Here is a 21,751-nt window from a genome sequence, read left to right as displayed (position 1 = left end):
GCCAGGGGCCTGGGGTCCAGCCTGAGCCCCAGCTCCAAGGGGAAGGCACCTGCCCAGACCTGGGTCCTACCCCTCAAGGAGCAGAGAGGGGAGGTACACAGCAGGCAGAAGGAGGGTGAGGCTGGATGCCCTGGCCCCCCTGCCCTGGCACCAGCTAGGTTTGCAGGGCAGAGGAGGTGAAGTCACTCCCAGGCGGGTGGAGCAGAGGACGCCTGGGCCCGGGGCTCCGGCCAGGACTCGGGTCCCAGGGGCTGTGGAGGCAGCTCCTCCCGTGAAGCGTCACACCTGGGGAAGCAGTGGCCCAGGCCTCTTTGTGTCCTTGTCACAATGGAGCCCTCCGGAGGAGGCGGTGTGCGGCGTGCCGAATCCTGCAGGGCCCGGCTTTGTCGCCCCCTTGCAGCCGGAGCCGGTCTTGGCGATGGGGCTGGGCAAGTCCCAGGAATCCACCGGGGCGGGGCCCGGGCGGCCTGATGGGACCCGCGGGTCCGGAGGCCAAATCCTTGGGACGCCCTCGTGTCGACCCCGGATCCGCAGGCCCGGGTAACGGGCGGATGCATTTTTCTGGGACCCGCCGGGTCGGGGAGGCGGCCCCGCCGTTTCCGCGGGGGTGGGCGCAGCAGAGCCAGCCGGCTCCCGGGTGGGGTGCGGACCCGGTGGGGTCTTGGCCACCCGGCTACACTGTGTTATTTTTAGCGTGAGCTGCCCTCCTCCGTGCTTCCTGCTGAGTGCCAGGAGCAGATCCCCGCCCGCTCTGGCATCAGTTTCCCCATCTGCAGAGTGAGATGCCCTAGCCCACGTGGGGACGTGGGCTCCCACGGCGAGAGGGGAGGATCACTACCCACGACTGGCCTCGGGCCACGCAGTCCCTGAGCAGCTGGCAGCTGTGGGCAGGTTACCCCTCTTCCCCTGCCCGCCACTTCTGCCTTCTCACCCGCGAAACCGAGACTCCAACGCGAGAAGCCCAGGGCTGGAGGGTCTTTTGACACTCCCCCCAACTCATGTGTGGTTTGGGGGCGCTGTTGGGGCTAAGCCACCAGGGGCCCCAACCCGCAGGGTCTGCCCTTGAACTGGGAGTTCTGGGAAAGACCAGCTCCGACTTCCAGGAGGGTTGGAGGCTTTTTGCAGTGGGTTGACACGGCACATGCTTGACCTTGTGGAGTCTCAGGGACTCCTCCGTAAAGGAGGCTGAACCTACCCACGTGAGGGTCGTGAGGGGAGCAGAAATCAGCACCAGGTGCCACAAATACAACCACGGCTTTCAGACTCAAGGTTAAACTCCCAGTTAATGTCTGCCGAACAGACACCTCAAGCTTCCTGGCTTAAGGATAATAATTAATGGCGGGCGGGGGACGGGGGGGGGGGGGGGGGGGGTGGTGGGGGCACCCCAGCCTGGCCAGGTCCTGGACTCAGAACATTAAACCCAATTCTGAATTTGGTAATTATCACCCCAGGTACTCCCTCAAGCTTTTACCACATACCTATTTATTCCTACTCGACATAAGACATAGGTGTGGTTTTGTGTATTTGCAAACTATAAAGGCTTTACCATCTATGCACGTTTCTGCAACTTTATTCACACAGCTTTGCTTCCCTTACACCGATACCGTTCCTCAAGTTCATTGCTTTTTACTGATGAGGGGCATTCTAGCGTTTACTAGTTTGTTTCTCCATTTTCCTCATGATTGACATTTGAGTTGTTGACAGTTTTCCGGTATTACAGGCAATGCTGCATTTATGAAGAGAGGTTCTTGGGCACGAGATGAAGAGTTTCTCTAAGGCAAAGCCCAGGAGTGGAACTTCAGGAATTGCTGGGTCACCAGGCATTTGCAACTTCAATTTCCTAGATACCCCAAATTGCTCTCCCCATGGCTGCACAAATTTACATTTTCATCAACAGTAGGTGAGCATCCCAACTGATTCTTCCCACCTTGGTACTGCCAGAATCAAAGTGCCAACCCGCTGAGTGGGAAACAGCCCCCCCTTGTGGATTTCATTTGCATTTCCCCATCACTAATACACCGGAGCACCTTTTCCTTCGTTTTTTTGGCCACTTCAGTTCTCTTCTGTAAGCTCCCCATTCATAGCCTTTGCTCCTTTCCTTTTCTTTATGAATATGTAGGAATTCTTTATATATTCTAAATACTCACACTTTGTTGGTCATATGCTTGTGGACACCTGCTCCTGGTCGGTAGCTTTTGGTTTCATCTTCTTATGGTGTCTTTTAACACAGATTTTTAATTTTAATGACTTTAAATCTTCACAAGAAACCTGTACGGTTTATCCTGAGGTTATAAAAACATTCATTATTTTCTTCTAAAATGTTTAAAGTGTGCTTTTCAAATTAGTTTGTATGCACCTGGAATGATTTTTATGTACCAGGTGAGGTAGAAATCCAATTTCATTTTTCCCCAGAGAGAGAATCCACTGCCCCAGCACCATTTATTAGTCCATTATTTCTCCAAAGATTTTTTAAAGAGACGAAAAAAACAATAGTTGTTTTGAAAAAAATAAATCTATCTAAACAAAATATTAGCAACAGAAACCAACAGTGTGTTGATAGCAACAATTACAACATTATGACAAGTCGTGTTTACCCCAAGAATTCAAGGAACCTTCGAAATCACTAGAAACTATGGATGTAACTGAGCTGTTAAACGGAGTAAAGTACAAGCCCATCCGATCGTCTCAGTAAACGCAGAAAAGCATGCAATTAGCAACTGCTAACATTTTACTTATTGTATTTTTCCTTAAGAATGCACGGGGTCTCTACAGGTTTTTAAACGTTCAGAGCAGCAAACATCAGACAAAAACCAAGCTCGAGCAACAGCGATACTGCAGCATCCATCCTGGGGCATGTCCTGTCAGTCTCCGCTCAGGTGACTTCCTAAGGTCACTCTCAGGTCCATTTCCATGACCATAAATAGCATCTTTGGCAAGTCTGGTTCCGGTTTGGCCCTTATCCAACTCCTGTTCCACGAGAAGCCCTGAGAAATAAAAGATTAATCCAGCCAAGTGGACCCTACGGTTTCTCACCTCCGAACGCGCCCCGACTATAGGCGGGGCGAGCCTCTCACGCAATGGATCCCCTGGCAGCAAGCCGAGACGGGTTATCTTCTCGGCATTCCAAGTCACTAGCTCGGCCAAGTCGGACAGATGCGAGCGCTCCAGAGACTGGTACGTCGGCCTTTCGGTCTCTCCCAATTCTGCCCCACCTCCGGGGAATGGGTGGGGACACCTTGACTGAAGGAGGGTGGGGATGTCCGTGCAGAATCTGAGGGCTACGCCTTCAACCAGTGCCCAGGGACAGGAGCTTCCCAGGGACTGGGCCGCCCGGGCCCCGGTGGCGGCAGGGGCGCCAGATGGAGGAAAGGGGAGGCCGGGCAGAGGGGCCAGAAAGGGCGACGGCGGCGGTCGGAGCGGGAGACAGGCAGGAACCCGCAGATTCACTCCGGAGGCGGCAGCGAGGGAGGGGACGGGGGGCGCAGGGCCGGAACTTCCGGGGAGTCTGGAACAAGGTGATGAGACCCGCCGGCTGGGACCTGCAGATGCGGAGGCAGGGCGTGGGCCGGGGTGACCTCGGCCCAAGCTCCCTTCTGGTCTGCAGAGATGGGCTCCAGGCTCGGCGGAGTAAGGAGTAAGCGGCTTTTCGGCCACAGAACTGCAGAAAGGGAGGGATGGAGGATGAACAGCAGCTGTTCTTACGGCCTCGGACTCAGGCGACCCGCTCACGGCCCCGACACCTCTTAACGCCCCCTGCGCCTGCGCCTGCGCCTCGGCCGCCCTCCGCGTGGGAGTCTCGCCGCTCCGTGCGCCACTGCGCCTGCGTCTCGGCTGTATGTTTTGCGCAAGCCGTCAGCTCATCGACTTCCCTCAACACCTACTGCGCTTGCGCATGCGCTTCTGCCTCAACCTGAGTTTGCGCCCCTCTAACGTTCTCTGCGCATGCGTTTCTCCCTCTCGGCTCATTTGCTTCTGGCGAATGTCCTAGTGAAATGAGTGCACCACCCTCCCCCCAGCGCGCATGTGCCGGCACCTGCCCGGCGATGGTGGCCGCGGTTCCCCTGGGGCAGGGCAGAAGCTCACAGGCCGCACTTCTCCCGAATACTGGAGAAATGTGTACGTGCTCGATGCCCTCCTGCGATCTGGAAAGGTCTGAAGTCCAAAACCTGCCCGGCCTAGGCGTTTCAGATAAGGGATTGAGGACCAGCGTGAACTGCACGGGCGCGGCCACTCTGGAAGGCTTCACGACGGCGTCAAATGTACAGAAACCCCTCGTGCTTGTTTGTGGAGTTTGGTGCTGGGCTCAGACGAGCATGCGTAGGTGTGCACGCGCAGGGATGGTTTGGTGGCCAGTGCAGGGTGGCGAGGGGTCACATGTCTGCAGATACGCGGGCCGGCGGCATCCCGGGCTGGCACGCATCGCGATGCCCTCGCGGTCCTCGTCCTCGTCAGGGCCAGACGCGCGCCGAGAGGCACCCGGCCCTGGGCGCTGCAACCGTGGCTACCAACCCCCTCCTGTGACTGTTTCCCACTCTCGCCTCTTCCTCAACCGCCATCTCCTCCTCCATGCTTCCTCTAAGCTCTGTCCTGACGTCCTGCTTCACCGAGGGCATGGGGGTACCAGAAGAGGACGCCCACACCGCCCACCACCCCGTCCCTTGGTTTCTCTCCAACCCGCGCTGATTTCCTTCAGATGTGAGCACAGCGCACGTACACCCCTCCTTCAGGTCTTTGTGCAAATGTCACGTGACCACCTTCTCCAAAAGCTCCCCCCTCACCCTGCCCTGCTTTACGTCTCCGTCGCACTAGCTAACAGATTGTATGTTTTCCTTGTTGGTTTTGTTATTTCCTGTCTGCTCCACTGGAAGGAAGGCCCCCTGAGGCCGCTGCTTGAGTCTCTTGTTCACTGCTGTATCCCCAGCTCCTAGAACAGTAGGTTTATTGTCCATAGTAGGGAGGCAAGAAAGATTTGATCACTGAGTTAAGAATCACCGTCGTAGCTACCGTCTGAATGCTTCTCATGACAGGCACCGGACTAGGCAATCTCCAATGCAGGATCTCATGGAATTAAATGATTCCTGCTGTCTTGGAGACGTGCCAGCACCCCCTGCCGCATGGACTCTGTTGTCGGCAGGCACTTGTCTCTTGCTGCTTTCTGCAGATCTGCTCTCTTAGAGGAATTCTCACCTGCATGCAGCCTGCATGGAGCTTTGCCCTGACTCCAGTGAGACTGACTACCGCCTTCTCAACTGGCTTTCTCCTGAGGCTTCCGGATTGGGAGGAAGTTCCTTAGGCCTTATAGGAACTGTGGGCAGCCAGGGTGCCTGTCACGGACCAGTCTCCAGACCTGTGGCAAGATCTTTGGCAGGACCCTGCCCACCAGAACCTCTTCCTCTGCCTCCCCATCCCCAGCACAGTATCTCACCAAATGGTGCATGCATGTCCCTCTTCTGCCAGCTGTATGTGCCCCAGCACAGTTCTTGTCTGGGACAGGCACTTGGTATTTGACTGACAGACGAGTAAACAGTCCTCAGGTTCTGGAAGTTCTTCAGAAAACTGTTAGCCAAACATCCTTCTGCCATGAAACTTGTATTTAAGTATTAAAAAAAATCTTCATGGGGCCAGTTTGGTGGTGTAGTGGTTAAGTTTGCATGCACTGCTTCATCAGCCCAGGGTTCAAAGATCCAGATCCTGGGCACAGACCTACACACCACTCATCAAGCCACACTGTGGTGGCATCCCACATACAAAATAGAGGAAGATTGGCCCAGATGTGAGCTCAGGGCCAATCTTCCTCACCAAAAAAATAAAAATAGAAAAATGATCAATTTGACTTGTAGGACCTTAAATTTGCACAATGATTTGCCAAAACGAGAAAAGCAGTAGGATTTGCTGGGAAAAGATCAACGGTTTGATTTTTGTATAGTTAACTACTTTGTGAATGCCGAGGAGAACATCTGAGGGGAGCAGTTCATTGCCGTGCCTTTGAGGGAGTGGAGAATTTTCAGCATATACTGAATTTTCAAAATTTTAACGAGAATGGTATTTTGTAATTAAAAATTATAAAAGGAAAAATACAAATAAGATTCTGAATTCCAAAAAAATTCCAACTAAACGGGATGGAGCCTCAGCGCCCCAAGTGCTCATGGCTGGTGCCCTCCATCTCTAAGGGCGTTGCACTAGGATGAGGAGCTGTCCTTTATGGGACCCAGTGTGTGTGGCCTATGTGTACCGTGGCTGTCTCCCAGCCTGGAGGTGGGCATTATTATCTCCAGGTCCAGCGAGAAAGTGACTCAGAAAGGGTGAGGGAGCAAGGGCAGGGCTGGCATTGGGACCCAGGCACTGCCACCAGCTGCGGCTGCTCTGTGCTGCTCCATATGCCCCCCATGTCCCCACGTGTAGTCCATGTGGCCCCTTCTCTTATCCTCATTGCACACCAGGCTGGGAAGTAAGAGGATCCCCAGCCACTCTGTTGGAGAATGTTCAGGTGGGGCGAGTCACTGGGGCTCATGGGCTGCTGTCCTGCCAGGGGCAGAGCATCATCCACTGGGGCCCCAGCTCAGAGCGTGGTCCTGCCGAACCACAGCAGGCAAGCCCAGGGACAGTCCAGCATGGAGGGCCGAAACTGCTGTCCCTTTCAGGAAAATGCTGGCAGGGGTGGGGTTGGGGGGTGAAGGGACAGCAGGGTCCTAGGCTCAGAGCAGAAGGCTTGGGTTCCTCTGCTACCTGCTAGCCCTGTGACCTGGGTGACTCCTCTCCTCTCATTGCCTGGCTCAGACCGATTGCAGTGCTGTGATTGGCAGGCTGCAGCCCCAGGACGGAGGTGGAGGCTGTTAGTGGTCACTCTGTGTTCTCTCTTCCCTCAGATTCAGGGCAAGGTCCTGCTCCTGACCATCTGTGCAGCTGGCATTGGTGGGACTTTTCAGTTTGGCTACAACCTCTCCATCATCAATGCCCCAACCTTGGTATGTACCCTCCTTGCCCCCCGTCATCATTCCAGTGGGTGCTGGGCGATGGCTGACAGCTGACCCCTTTGGAGCTTCAGGCCAGCGTCCAGTTGGTGGCGCTTTCTCCCACGGGTTCATCTTCCCTGGGATGTCCCACAGGTCCTGTGGGTTCAAACCCAGCTCTGCATCCTCCCCCGAGCCCACATGTCCCCCTGAGTCCCTAATGTCAGTGGATGACACCACTGTCACCCACTCGGGGTCAGCCTTGACTCTGCCCTCCTCTCTCGGACGCCAAGTGCTTCCTAACTACCTCTCGCATCCAGCTGTTTCTCCCTGTGTCTTGACCACAACCCCACTTCAGGCCCTACCTCTCCGGCCTGGATTGCTGGCCGGGCCTCCTCACTGGACTCCCTGCCTTCAGTCTCTCAAGTTTGATCAGGCCACTCCCCTCCCAGAAACATTCTGTAACCCACCCCCCCACCCCCCAGTGCCTATGGGAATAAGGACAGACTCATCCTCCTGAAGTTCCAGGCCTCCTGGGATCAGAACCTGTCCTCTGTCTGCCACCTTCATTCCCCTAACCCTGCTACCGAAGCAGGTTAAATGCAGTCCCCCAAAAGCACACCACCCTTCTCTAAGCCTCCTCCCCCTGGAAACCCTCTCTGCCCCACATGCAGACGCCCTTCAGAACCCTCCCAAATACCATCACCTTCCAGATCCTTCCATCAACACCCCCCAGCTGGAAGTCACCCCCCGACACATATCCATGGTGCAGGTGCCTTTCTCATCCTCCTGCTGGTTTGCTCTCAGTGTCTGAGTCATCTTTGAATCCTCAGCACGTGACGCTGGCCTGGCCCATGTCAATTTTCAGGGAGTGCCTGTGGAAAGGAGGGATCTTTCAGCCCCAGTGCTAGCAGCCACCTCTTACTTCCTTCAGAAGGGAGAGTGTCCTGTCATGTAGCTGGGAAGGAGGTGGGGCTGCACACCCTGGGGGTGGGGGGAAGAGCTGCAGGAGCCAGGCCCCAGGACGGAACTGGGGCTCTCCTGTCCCTGCATGGCCTCACCCTCCACCCAGTGACAACAGCTGTCACCAGGCTCATTTCTTGCCAGCTGGGAACCCCAAATAAAGTCTTCCCTGGTAGCTCCAGCGGAAAGGCCTGGGAAGAATCTGATTGGCTGGTTTAGATACATACCTGTTGACCAATCGTGTGGTCAGGAGGATGGAGCACTCTGATTGGCCAGGTCTGGGTCAGGTGACCACCTTTAAGGGGATGGGGAGGCTGTGATTCACAATGGGAGAGAACTTCCTGAAAGGAAGGTATGTTAGCAGTTGGCAGAGCTGGGGATGGGAGCACATTCTGGGCAGGAACAGTTACAGCAGCCCAGCCTCTTAAAGGAAGGATGGAATGAAGGGTTTAGAAAGGGAGGTTTGAGCTGCAGCATTTGTTTGTCTGTTCGTCCACAAGCACATGAGTGCCCACTTCAGTGCACACATTCAGGCTGCAGAGGGATCCGCTGGCAGCAGGGCGCTCGCAGGCCTGCTTCTCACAGGCCTCATTGCCCCTGCAAATGGGACTTTCGGGGGCTCAGAGGCTCCGCCTACCCCCCGAATGGTCACTCTTGAGGAGTTCCAGCCCAGATCTTGGGAGGCTGGCCCTGGTCCCAGCTCCCTTGGATGGGTCCTTCCCCAAGAGGGACCTGGCGGGCACCAGGCCAACAGCCATTACCCTGAGCTGGCTGGGCAGGAGAGAGCTCTCCCCACACCTAAACCCACTGCCTTTCTCACGTCCTGTCCCGAGGCCCAAGACCAGCCAGACACTGACATTCATCTCTGACCAAGGGAAGGGTGTCTGGCCTTCCCCATGCTCAGTCATTCCTGACCTCCTGGCCTCCGTTCGCTTCCTAAAGTGGCAGCTGTGTGGGGCAGGGTGGGGCTCCGGGGTTCCAAACTCCCCGGTGCAGCCCTGACCGTGGGCAGGTCATTTCCCCTCTCTGGGCCCAATTCCCAGGGTTAACAAGGAGCAGAGTAATATGTGTCTAACAGAATACTCCCGAGGGCTTGTCACAGTCGGGGTCCCTGGAAACACGTGGCTCACTCCAGATGAGTCAAGCAGCTTTAGAGACCACAAAGGCAGGTTTACAGAGGACTGAGGGGCATCAGGAACACATGAGGCGGTGCGGGTGCAGGAATGCAGTAGGAACACCGAGTCCTTACCACCTGATCCGCAGAGGCACAGTGGGAGGAGCAGTTCCCAGAACCAAAGGACAGAGCCATGTGGCATAGGCCCCCTCGAGAGGAGCAGTGACCTCTGGTCGAGCTCACAGCCAGCCTGAGGTGACCTCCCAGGACGGGAGCCCCAGGCACTCGGGGCACAGATATCCCCAGACCATGGCCTCTCTCTCTTGCCTCCTCTGATGCCCTGCGGGGGCTCACCACAGGCTAGTCCAACGGGGAGCCAGTCAGCAAGGGGGCCCGCTGATGTGGCCCTTGTAAGTGGCTTCCTGGGCCTAAAGCAGGGAGACAGGTGACAGTGGACTCGGAGGGGCACGGGGAGACTGTCCAGCACTAGCTCCCGGAGACACTGCCTGTGAGAGAGACCAGCACAGGGCACTCATAGGGTGGGGCTCAGGCAGGCTTGTTCCCGCCCCTCAGGGAGGAGCGTTGCTCAGGAGACACTGCCTGTGAGAGACACCAGCACAGGGCACTCACATGGTGGGGCTCAGGCAGGCTTGTTCCCGCCCCTCAGGGAGGAGCATCACTCAGGGGAGCTGGTGGCCACTCCACAGAGGCAGAGCCCTGGGGAGAAGGCATAAGGTGGGAAGCCCCTCCCTGGGAGGCTGACGGGCATCTCTGTCCACAGCACATTCAGGACTTCACTAATGAGACATGGTGGGCCCGGACTGGCCAGCCGCTGCCCGACCACCTGGTTCTGCTTGTGTGGTCCCTCATCGTGTCCCTGTACCCCCTGGGGGGCCTCTTTGGAGCGCTGCTTGCAGGGCCCCTGGCCATCAAGCTGGGAAGGTAAGTGCTTCCTGTGTACCCCTAGTGCCCTTTACACGAGGGCACTCCAGTCTGCAGGCTGGAGAATGTGGAGATGGAACATCACCAGCAGGCCCAGACCCAGGCCAGCTGCTCACCCAGCCTCTTATTCTGCCCATAGTTCCACCAGGAGGGTCACCCTTCCGAGCAGATTGGGCCGAGGGAGGAATCCTGTGCTGTGAGGGAGGGAGGACTCCAGGTTTCCAGTTCCCCATCCACCAACAAATGCCCTTTGGCGGTAAACAAGTGTATTCTCCCTGGGCCTCATCTCCCCCGAGTATCCAACTGATGCAGTTCTTGGGTCACAAACGAGAGAGACCGACTCTGACTGAGTTAATGGAAAATTGTAATCACCGGAAGGACACTGGAGCGGCTCACAGAATGGAAGGAAGGGTCAAAAGGCAGGTCTTGAGGAGGCAGGAGCCAAGGCGGGGCCGAGGATCTCGACAGCCAGAGCATTGGACTTTCCTCCTGGAGGATGCCTCCAGCCCGTCAGCTCCAACTACATTCCATCTCCACCATCTTCAGGCAAGATTCAGAATCCAGGAAGACGGGTTCTTACTGGCCCACCTTGGGTCACATGCCTATACCTGTGAAGGAGCAGGAGAGACGCAATGCTGGGCAGAAAGACAAATGGCAACCACAGTCCACCCCTTTGCTAGCTACCTGGTGGGAGTAGACACATTTCTCCCATATATTCAGTTCCATACATGCCCCTCCTAACATTACTCGACTGTGCCATCATATACACCAGCATTGTGTCTTCACCCCTTCCCAAGTGACACCACTCACAGCATTGTCTTGTCACAGCCACCAAGCCAATGTAATGGAGATATTCTTTCTGAGCACAGGCTTTCCACTTGATGACCATTCTGCCAGCCCTGCAGTTAACCTCTTGATATTCTGCTATCTATACACTTCATGATAAATTTACCTGCCACCAAGACACCCCATGGGAGGAGGAAAGAAGAAGAAAGAGTAGGAAAAAAATGAAGCAAAAGAAAAGTAGTGGGTGAATTTATTTTAAAGCATGTGACACAGAAAGTCTGGAAACACAGGTAGGAGTTCTTCTGGTTTCAGAACTGGTCACAGGCTGTCGCACATCGGCGCCTTCCATCCTCTGCTTCTCCACTCTTGTCTGGGGCCAGCACTTCCGCCGGCTGAGGCTCTGCCCATTGCGGATGACTCAAATCTTCCTTCTGGAGTGGGCCTGGTGGGCCTGCTGTTGGAGGATCTTCAGCAGGTTGTTCTGCTCTGAGCTCATCTGCTTCTGCATCATGGGATTCCTAACGCAATGGAGGCCCCGGGCACCAGCCTCTCTTCTTTCACTGATGTGACTTCCTTCACTGGCTACAAAATTACATGGATGCCATGCTTGTATATCTAATGCGTGTATCTGTAAGGATGTCTTCAACTGCAAGTAACAGAAAACCAGGACTCAGTTGGCGAAAACAACAGGAGACCCTTGATCTCACACAACAAGAAGTCTGGAGGTGGCTGCCTTCATGAAGGGCCACCGCAGCCCCAGCTCTGCTCCTCCGAGATTCCCTTGGCTGCCAGCTCCACTGTGTGTCAGATTTGTCTTCAGGCTCGCAGCTGGGAAGCTACAGCGGCCTCACCCAGATGCAGCACCACCCGGCAGAGGGGGAGTTCTTCCAGGCCAGTGCTCTATATCAGAAAGAAAAACACCTGTCAAAAACGCCCCGGGTCTCCTTGCCCAGCCCTGAGTCACTGGCACGGAGAACGGGGTCACCAAGACTGGGCTGGATGATCGGGGTCACACCTGAGCCGTATGGGGAAGGGGCACATTCCCAAACGAACTGAGGCTCTTCCTGCAAAGAAAAAGGTGATGAGAGCTGTTGCCTGCATATCTAGTGATACCTGGAACAGTGTCCCTAGATGGTGGCACTGGCAGAAGCATGAAGGGAAGGAATTGAAAATTCAGACTCAGCCCATGTGTCTGTTCCAATTCTAACAAATTAGTGGCCCATCCCCAAGGCAGGGACCAGTGGAAGGAGGTCACCTTCCACCCAGGAGCTGACTGGAGCCCTGACACTTGTTGCCGTTTCTGGGAGTCAGGGTTGGCTGTGTAGGGTGGCAAGGTAGCTCGTCAGCTTGGTGACAGGAAGCCCCTATCGTTGAGTCCATGTGCATTTTCTGTCCTCGAGACCCTCCCTGCTGTGTTTACGAGCCAATGGAGCGAGCGCTGGGCTGGCTGAGGACGACAGCGGGATGCCCTCACAGAGGGGCCATCCAGGCCGCCTGGTCACGCAGAGTCTTTGCAGTGGCAGGGACTTGTGCTGAACGGAAACATGGACAGGTGTATGTTCAGGCTCTGGGCCAGTTCTGACAGCTGCCTCTGCTCCCTTCCCTGCACCTCCTTGAAGCCAGGCTGCAAATCCTGCTTCATGTAAGACTTTGACGATCTAACCAAAGCCTTTGGAACAGGGACAAAATTCCATTCTCAACATTCTATCTAGAGGAAGGGTTTAACTCCTCCAATATCTGTTAGGGCCACCTTTGAGCGACCATAGCTCTGCATTTCTGGCTAGAACAAACATATGCACACAACCATCTGCAAAGCAAGGTCAAGTTTTGGGTTTTGTTTTGTTTTAAACTAAAGACTGAGGCCCCGGGTGTGCCTGGGAGAAGGGCAGCAGCAGAGGCAGAGCAGGCGTGCTGATGTGAGTAACCTGCTTGTGGGAATCTTTGGGGCCCCCACGGGCGTCACTAAATAGTGACTGAGTGCTACTGGGCTCACTCATGCTTAGCACAGGAGTGTCACATGCACCCCATTCCTGATGGGCACACAGCAACCAGGCACATGGTCCTGGGTACATGGGTACATGGTCCCACACTCTGGTGTTTACTCCCCACTAGGGCCTAGTGACAAGACCAGGAGTTATTTCTCATTGAGAGGATGGTAATTCACTGAGGTAGAGGGGCTTTCCTCCAAGACCCGAGGTCTTGCACTGTGTTCTCCTTTTAGCCAACTGCCACAGGCACTCGGAGCAGCGGACGGTCTGCTAGTCTACAGGGCCGATGGCAGAGCTCTGTGCACTAGGTTTGGACACAAGAGAACACTCCTCTTGCTTAGCTCCACTCAAAGCTGCCAGGTCCCAAATCACCTGGTATGTGTGTCAGATCCCGACACCCAATGTGCACATGCTCCCTCCAAAACGGCAGGAAGCCCTCTGAGATTTGCCTGTCCTTCTTGGAGGAAGGGCAGCAATTTGTCACACACTTGGAGGAAATGTGCTGACACGTGTTGGTTCATTGGACCCAGGAACCTTACTGACAGGTGGCCCCTCACTCACGCTTCCATGCTGTCATGCTTGCACCTCACCAAGACATCTGGTGTCCTTGCTGCTTCCTCTTCTCCAGGTCCTTTCAGGACAGGGTCATTCCAGTAGTGGGTCAGCAGGATGCTCTGTGGGTTGCGCAGCTCCCTGTGGAGGAGGTTGTGGCCCAGAGCTAGAGAGCTGCTGTGTCCTTAAGGCAGGTCCGTAAAGGTGTAATACTGTCCCTGCCCGGTGACAGCTAAATGTTTCTGTGTCTGTGTATTGAAATGCAGCAAAGTGCATTCACCAGATGAATAGCCACAATTGAAGTACTTTATTAATGTATAGCAGTGAGGAAACCATATATGGTATATTAGTTACAACTGGAGTTACCACTGGATTGAGTGTGTCATAATCTCCTGACCTCGTCCATTCTCTGGACCCAGGACGTCTAAGCTGCAGCTGGGATTCCATCACCGATGTGCTGCTGACTTTGGGCAGCACTGGCCTCCTCTGGGCTCCAGTTTCGCTGTCGGTTCAGCGAGCATATGACCCACGCTCAGCTCTCCTGAGGGGTCTGTAGACAGCACTGCTGAGCTCAGCATCAGGAGCCCAGAGCCGGTGCTTCATCTTGGGGGAGCCGCTGACACTTCCAGCGCCCCTTCCTTGTTTGCAGTCTGTCCTGCTGAACTGGGCATGGGCCGTCCAGCCATCCTGAAGCTTCTGAGAAGTGACTCTATAACACAGGGGGGAAATGTGAGGGGACTTCCCCGGACTCCCATCACCCCTCCCTCAGTCTGAAAGTCCCTGTTCTTCCTCCCATGTTTCATTGAGTCTGAGAAATTAGATATCAGTCCCTTCATTTTCCAGCGGACCTTGAGAGAACAATATTTCATCTGTAGGGATAAAGCCATAAAATATAAGCTCTGTCATTTCAAGGTATGGCACAGGCAGAAAAAGCAGTCTGGGGGTATGCTGGGTTGGGGGGGAGTGGTAGTATGCCCCTGCAGCCACACCGTGGTCACCCAGGTACAATGGCCAGTGGTCATTTCCGTCATGCAGTTCAGACTCCTTGACACAGTTCACACTTGCGCACACGCACAGGTCTGACCAGGGCCGGCTGGAGAGGCACAGAGGGGTCCCCAGAGATGGTCCCTCTGGACTGAACCCGAGCTCTCTCACCTGTGTCCCCCGCCCCCCAAGGAAGAAGTCCCTGCTGGTGAATAACGTCTTTGTGGTGGCCGCAGCAATCCTGTTTGGCTTCAGCCGCAGAGCAGGCTCCTTCGAGATGATCATGCTGGGACGGCTGCTCGTAGGAGTCAGTGCAGGTATGGGCAGAGGGCGTCTCATCCTGCCTCTCTAGCCCTGCTCATTCATTCCTTCCCTTCCGTCATTCATTTATTCGCTTTATTCATTGATTTCCTTCTCATTCATTCCCACCTTTTCCTGCAAAATGATTAAATATGGTTTATCTTAAAAGGCTCATATAACTAGACACTTAAAATGTATAAAGAAAAATACAAAAGTTGAACAGGGGTGTGAGGACAGACATCCCCAACCTACGCTAACAGAGGTCCTGGGTTGGAGCATCAGTCTCAGCCACGAGCTTCCTGGCAGCCAAGGTGTAAAGGCATCTAGGATGAGTTCTCTGATCTTCCCTACAGAGGCAGAATAGCCTGTTAGGGACTCCTCAGTTTCCGGGGCTTGTCATGTGAGGAAGCAGAAATTCGAGCACATCCACCTGGGCTTATAGGGGCTCCCATCAACAACTCCCTCTTGAGTCCCTACTGTTTATACAGCCAGGTGTCAATGTCTATATTAGTTTCTATTGCTGTGAAACCAAGTTCTCTAAAACTTAGTGATGTGCACACATCCAGGTGTGAGCATGAACGTCCAGCCCATGTACCTAGGGGAGAGCGCCCCCAAGGAGCTCCGAGGAGCCGTGGCCATGACCTCAGCCATCTTCACCGCCCTGGGGGTCGTGATGGGCCAGGTGGTCGGACTCAGGTCGGTGCCCTGCCGCGTGCACTGAGTGGTTAGAGGGGTGTCAGAAAAGCCCTTCTTCACCTGAGTTTCTCCCCTGCTCACCAAGGAGATTCAGGCTTTGCTTCTGTGTATTCAGGCACTGAAACCCTGTCCGCTTCCATCTGGCCGGTACACAAAATTGATGTCAGTCAGCCACACTTCAGTGTGAATCACCCATTTCCATCCTCTCCAGACCAGGGAGCAGAAACAGGTCTTAACAAAGGAGAGGGTGAAGGTTTGGGCTCTTAAAGAGGAGCATGTCCTGGTCATCTCAGAAAAGAGAGGAGAGGGCAGAGCCTGGAGCCCTGGGAAGAGGAGTTGCTAGGGACGACGTGGGGCTGCAGCCCTGCCTTATCCTAGGTCCCTGCCTGGGTGGAGGGCTCTTGGCGTCCAGACCCAGAGCCAGTCAGGAAGAGGCACAGGGCAGTGCAGGCCCTCTGCCCTCAGGAGGGCAGGCAGGCAGGGGGTGGGGCTCTGGCAAGGAGGCGTCTGGCCCAGCCTCTCCTCTGCCTCCCCAGGGAGCTCCTGGGCGGCCCGCAGGCCTGGCCCCTGCTGCTGGCCAGCTGCCTGGTGCCCGGGCTGCTCCAGCTGGCCTCCTTGCCCCTGCTTCCCGAGAGCCCGCGCTACCTCCTCATTGACTGTGGAGACACCGAGGCCTGCCTGGCAGGTGAGTCCCTGATCTCGGTCCCCCACATCACCCTTGACCATGGGGCACATCTGACCAGAGCATATGGGGCCCATTTCTGGGTTTCATTCATCAGGGAAAAGCTGTCCCTCTGTTTGTGCCTCAGTTTCACGATCCATCCATCTATCCATTCAAAACTGTATCAAGGCGCCGTCCTAAGTGCCAGGGCAGGGGGATGGAGCAGACCCAGGCCCTGCCATGCAGGAACTCCAGGGTGGTGCAGAGAAAGAGCCCTCCACACACGTGTGGGATGAAACACCGTGTAAGACCTCATGGGCCCAATGCCAACTGGGTGCCCATGGTCTTATCTGTTAGCTGTGGCCACAGTAATGATGCCCAAGGAACAACCCCAAAACCTCTGGCTTAAACATCAATCACTTACTGTATCTTCTGCTCTTTTACTCGCTGGGCTGGCTGCACGACTCTGCTGGTTTCACCTGGTACAGCTCTGCTGTACATGCCTCTCCTCTCACTCTCGGTACCAACAGGCTGGCCCAGGAGTGTTCTTATTACGCTGACGGCAGAGGCACAAGAAAGCATATCCAAAGGCACAAGCATTTTCTGAATCTTTGATCCCACTGGCCCAAAGTCAAGGGATGGGAAAATCAATGACATACCCTCTCGGATGGCAAAGGGTGTAGATTGAGGGAGGGTAAAGACCAGGGCCCGCCAATGGACTCTTCTCAGCTTGCCATCATGGCCACAATTATTATTCATGTCCTTCCCCTGTGCAAAACGTGCTCAATGCTGTCCTGGGGACACCCCCACCAAGTCTCATCCAATCATGGCATCAGGCTTGAAGTCCAGGATCTCAAGATCATGTCAGGTCTATATGTGCCTTCTCTTGATCCAGAGACCTAGGAGCTAAAAACACAAAGTGCCCCTCCTGCACTCAACAGGCAGTGGTGAAAGTGGGACAGTGCAACCACACCCAAGCCCGTTTCAAAAAAGAGGAGGCAGAGAAACAGAAAGCAGTCAGCAATCCTTAGAAATGCTGAAGGGCCCCCGGGAAAACACTGCTGGGTCCCCTGCCTTGGGGGTGGGGAATGTTCCTCCATGGAGCCCATGGCTCGGCTCCCCAGCCATGGCTTCCCCAGGTTCTTGCTTCTGCCATCTGAGGTGTCCTTCCTTTTCCATCACCTTCCTTGACACCTTCTGAGAAAACGTGCCTGTGGAAAATGGGGGCACAGAAGTCTTTACACTTCAGACTGTCTCAGTCTCTTCACCCAGGCTGGCGGAGCTTTTGTCAATATACCTTTCTCAAAAACGACCTGAATTTTCTATGTATTTGATTTGTGTGCCAAAAACTACAATTCTTTTTAAGATGTGCTTCTCTCTTGCAACTTAATTACTGGAATTTTGGGTCTCTTGGTTTGCTATGGACCTACACCTGTAAGCCCCGAAATGCCCCTTTTCCAGGCATGAGGGTCTCTGAGGCAGTGCTTTAAGCCACACCCTTGATTCGACCTTTCCCTGAGTCCACGGCTCACTGGCAGAGCGCTGGATTTCATCTTGCTTCCAGGCTCTAACTTAACTTGGGACTGTCTTTGCTATCTGGAGAGGCTAGAGATGAGAAACAGGTTTAGTTTTTGTTCGTGTTTTTTATTTAACTAACCTAGCAAGTGCTGGAATCAGTTCAATTTAATTAAATTGTGTTCCCTCTGAAGGTCTCTTTGAGCTTGAGTTTTTCTCCTAGTACGCTTAGAGCACTCAGCCAAAAGCAGCCGGTTCCTGCTCTCCACACTTGAAATCTCTTCGCCCAAGTCCAGAAGTTCATTGGGTCTGTTTTCTTTCCTCCCTGTTACTGCCCTTCATTCACGGCCTTTCGTGTTTCCAGCCTCCTCATGTCCTCTGCCTGGTCTTGGAACGGATACTGTGTCTCAGGTCCTAGTGCAGGTAGCAGTTACTCCTGGTTAATTGATCAGTTTGTAATTGCTTCCTAGCAACCACATCTCAGTGGCAGACAAAAGAAGCAATAATTAGCTCAAACCTCTGTGAGTTCTAGAGTTGGCCCATGAAGGCGGGGTCTGGTGGTGCCTCTGCTCATCTTGGTCACTCATGCAGGTCAGCTGGGCATTGGTTGATCTACTACGGTCCCAGCTGGATCAGGTCTGCTCCTCCTGGGACCAGAGGGCTAGCCCCGCCGCACGTAGAAACGAGCAAGGTCTCAAGGCTTGGGCTGGACCCTGCACACCCTCCCTCCAGCCTCGTTCTATTGGCCAGAGCGAGTCACGTGGCCGAGCCCAAGGCCCAGGGCTGGGCTGCGGACTTGCCCCTTTAGTGGGAGCAACTGCAAGATCACAAAGCAAAGGACAGGGATCCAGGGCGGGGTGAAGAACTGGGGACGATAATGGCAACCTACTGCAACTGTCTGTCCCTTTTGATGGGTCCGCAGAACCCTGAGGTTCGAAAGCCCTTTTTGGTCCGAGGTGCCGGTGAAATGACAGGGCCAGGAAGGTCATCGCCCTCTGACTGGGGGTCCCGGAGAGGGAGGAAGGAGTGGGGCTGGGGAGCTCACGGTGGGGAGCTCAGCGCCCTCTCCCCCCGCCAGCGCTGCAGCGGCTGCGGGGCCCCGCGGACGTGGCGGGCGAGCTGGCGGAGCTGGAGCAGGAGCGCGCCGCCTGCCGGGACAGGCGCGCGCGGCGCCCGTGGGAGCTGTTCCGGGAGCGCGCCCTGCGGAGGCAGGTGGCGAGCCTGGTGGTGCTGGGCAGCGCCATGGAGCTCTGCGGGAACGACACGGTGAGGCGCGACCCCCGCCCCGGGGGGGCCCGGGCGGTGGGAGGGAGCCCGCGCCCCAGCCGCCCTCGGCCCGCCCTCTGCAGGTGTACGCCTACGCCTCCGGCGTGTTCCGGGAGGCGGGGATCCCCGAGGAGAAGGTCCAGTACGCCATCATCGGGACCGGGAGCTGCGAGCTGCTCACCGCCTTTGTCAGCGTGAGTGTGGCCCTGGGCTGACCCGCCACTAGCCCTGCGGGGCCCTCGGGATGCTGACACTCAGGACTCAGTCCTCGGCGCTCAGCCATTCTTCACTCCAGGTCACTGTTCAAATGTCACGAGTTAGCAAGCATTTATTGAGCACCTACTGTTTGAGGGGCACCCACACCACCATTTTGCCATGAGGACACTGAATGAAGTTGAGTGGCAAAGGTCCTCTGGGAAATTCATACTGTCTTCATCTCCTGTAGGAATAAACTTCCCCTATCCCCCCACCAGCTTCCTCATGAGGCCCCTCCCCACTGCCTGTCCTAAACCAAGGTGACCATGGCCCCTGCACGGGGTGAGTTACTGAGGACTAGTTTCCTTTGCAGTGTGTGGTCATTGAGAGGCTGGGCCGGCGTGTGCTGCTGATGGGGGGGTACTGCCTGATGACCTGCTGGGGGAGCGTGTTCACAGTGGCCCTGTACCTGCAGGTAAGTGGGCAGGGGGTGAGGGAGGAGTGGGAGGCTGCAGCCCACCCAACGACCACCTCACCCCATCCCCTCTACTGCAGAGCTCCATCCCCTGGATGCCCTACCTGGCCATGTCCTGCATCTTTGCCTTCATCCTCAGCTTTGGCATCGGCCCAGGTGAGCAGCCCCAGGGGCTCCAGGCATTGGGCCTTGTTAAAGGACCAATGGATGTCTGGGTGAACCATGGGTCGACATGAACGCATGTTGCCAACCTGCCCCTCTGCCTCCAACCCACCTGTACCCAGGCTTCTGGGAGGGAATGGCTGGAGGAGAGCACCAAGGGGCCCCTTCATGTCTGGGGCAAGGTTGGGGAAAGGCAGGGCAGAGAGCCCTGGCTGGCACCTCCCTGTCCCCACTCCTCCTTCCAGCCGGAGTAACAGGGATCCTGGCCACGGAGCTGTTTGACCAGACGGCCCGGCCTGCTGCCTACATGGTCTCCGGGGCGCTCATGTGGACCATGCTCTTCCTGGTGGGGCTGGGGTTCCCCTTCATCATGGTAGGCCTGCCCCTCCCCCCAGGGGGCCCTGTCTTAGGTTTTGTCACTGTCCACATGAGAACCCCCACGGGAGGCTTCCCTCCAGGGAGACTGAGGCTGAAGGGGATGGGGCTTATCTGAGCAAAGAGGGTCCAGTCCCTCATCATGACCTGTCATGGAGCCTTCCATCCAGGGGCTGGATGGGGCCACACCAGGTCTCGGGCTCTCTTTTAACCCACAGGAGGGCTTGTCCCACTTCATCTATGTGCCTTTCCTCGGTGTGTGTGTCTGTGGGGCCATCTACACTGGCTTCTTCCTCCCTGAGACCAAAGGCAAGACCTTCCTGGAGATCTCCGAGGAATTACACCGACTCAACTTCCCCAGGAAGAGCCCAGGCCCCACGTGGAGGGACCCGGAGGTCATCCTGTCCACAGAGCTGTAGTCTACGGGTGTGGCTGGGGCCCAGATCCACCTGCTTCTCTTCCCTTTGCTCCTCTCGAGGGTCTGGCCCTCTCCAGTCACAGCTCCTGCATTCGTGTGTTTAACGGGTGCTTATTGAGCACCCGTATGCAGGCATGGTGCCAGGTGCTTAGCAGTCAGCATTGAGCCAGAGAGATGGGATCCAGGACATCTTGGTGCGCCCCATCTAGAGGCTGTTAACCCGGAGAAAACCAATAAGAACGGAACTACGAATCTGGGAATCCAGTGGAAGGAAAAGCCAGGTGATGAAGGACGTGCATAGGAGGGGGGGTCTGACCTAGTGGGAGAGGGAGATGGTCAGAAAAATGTTCTCCAAGGAACCGATTTTTAAAAATCAACATTATTGAGGTATAATTTGACATACAATAAAATGCCTTAATAGTAAGGATACAAGTGATGAGTTTTGACAGATGTGGATACCCATGAGACCACCACCACAGTCCAGGCAGAGCTTTCACATCACCCCAAAAGCTCCCTCCTGCCCTTTTGCAATCAATAACCCACCCCACCCCCAGCCCCAAGCAACCACTGACCTGCTGTCTGTCAGTGTGTGTCCGATGGGCCTTTTGGGGACTGTGATATGACTCCTTACTGAATGTTTGCATTAGTGTCTGGCTCTGCTCCAGATGAGTATTTTGAGATTCCTGCACGTCGCCGCGTGTATCAGCACGTATTCCCTTGTGTTGTTGAGTCGCATTCCACTGTGTGGATAGGCCATCATTTGTTCCTCCATTTCCCTGTTGGTGGACGTTTGAGCTGTTTCTAATTCTTGGCCATCATGAATAAAACTGCTGTGAACATTCCTGCACAAGTTTTGTAGACATGTTTGGATAAATGTTGTGGGTAAATGAATTCCTGAGTTGAATAATGAATGTATATTTAACTCTAGGAGAAATTGTTTCCCAAAGTGACTTCTGTTTCACGTTCCCACTGGCAACGTCCGAGAGTTCCGGCTGCTCCACCTCCTCAGCAGCACTTCTTGTCGTCAGTCTTTTTAATTTAGCCATCCTACTAGCGTGTAATGGTGTCTTGACTAATAATGTTGAGGATCTTTTCATGTGCTCAGTGTGTCCATTCTTGTATCTTCTTTTGTGAAGAATCTGTTGAAATCCTTTGTCTGCTATTTTTTTTAAAGATTTAATTTTTTAGAGTGCTTTTAATTTCACAGCAAAATTGAGAGGAAAGTACAGAGATTTCCCATCTGCCCCCTGTCCCCACACACGCATAGCCTCCCGCGTTATCAACATCTCCCAGCACAACAGTGCATTTGTTACAATCCATGAACCTACACTGACACATCATTATCACCCGAAGACCATGATTTACATTAGGTTCACGCTTGGTGTTGTACCCTCTATGGGTTTGCACAA

General features: G+C 55.0%; 1 protein-coding gene and 1 long non-coding RNA gene across 16 annotated transcripts; one reads left to right on the top strand and one right to left on the bottom strand.

Moving 5' to 3' along the window:
* The first annotated feature begins 2,427 nt into the window (after window positions 1-2,427).
* Window positions 2,428-21,192, top strand: SLC2A11 (solute carrier family 2 member 11). Of its 15 annotated transcripts, none has more exons than XM_023646727.2 (12): window positions 2,428-4,259; window positions 6,867-6,965; window positions 9,809-9,969; window positions 14,472-14,596; window positions 15,146-15,275; window positions 15,812-15,960; window positions 18,530-18,717; window positions 18,801-18,911; window positions 19,286-19,387; window positions 19,468-19,543; window positions 19,795-19,895; window positions 20,143-21,192. In XM_023646727.2, exons 1-12 carry the CDS (start codon window positions 3,993-3,995, stop codon window positions 20,341-20,343), a joined length of 1,710 nt encoding a protein of 569 aa, XP_023502495.2. In that variant the 5' UTR covers window positions 2,428-3,992; the 3' UTR covers window positions 20,344-21,192. The 15 variants fall into 15 exon arrangements, with proteins under 15 accessions (XP_023502495.2, XP_023502494.2, XP_023502499.2 ...); XM_023646726.2 differs by having other exon boundaries at window positions 19,795-19,922; XM_070275239.1 differs by having other exon boundaries at window positions 2,987-3,174.
* On the bottom strand, window positions 13,580-18,412 carry LOC138925314 (uncharacterized). The gene is made up of 3 exons (XR_011441283.1): window positions 16,361-18,412; window positions 14,451-14,714; window positions 13,580-14,004 (listed from the first exon to the last, which is right to left on the bottom strand). It is a non-coding gene; the product is annotated as an uncharacterized lncRNA (long non-coding RNA).
* Window positions 21,193-21,751: the final 559 nt, after the last annotated feature.

This window comes from Equus caballus, chromosome 8 (genome assembly GCF_041296265.1).
Source record: "Equus caballus isolate H_3958 breed thoroughbred chromosome 8, TB-T2T, whole genome shotgun sequence".
Lineage (NCBI taxonomy): Eukaryota > Metazoa > Chordata > Mammalia > Perissodactyla > Equidae > Equus > Equus caballus.
This window is presented reverse-complemented; position numbering and strand designations above follow the sequence as displayed.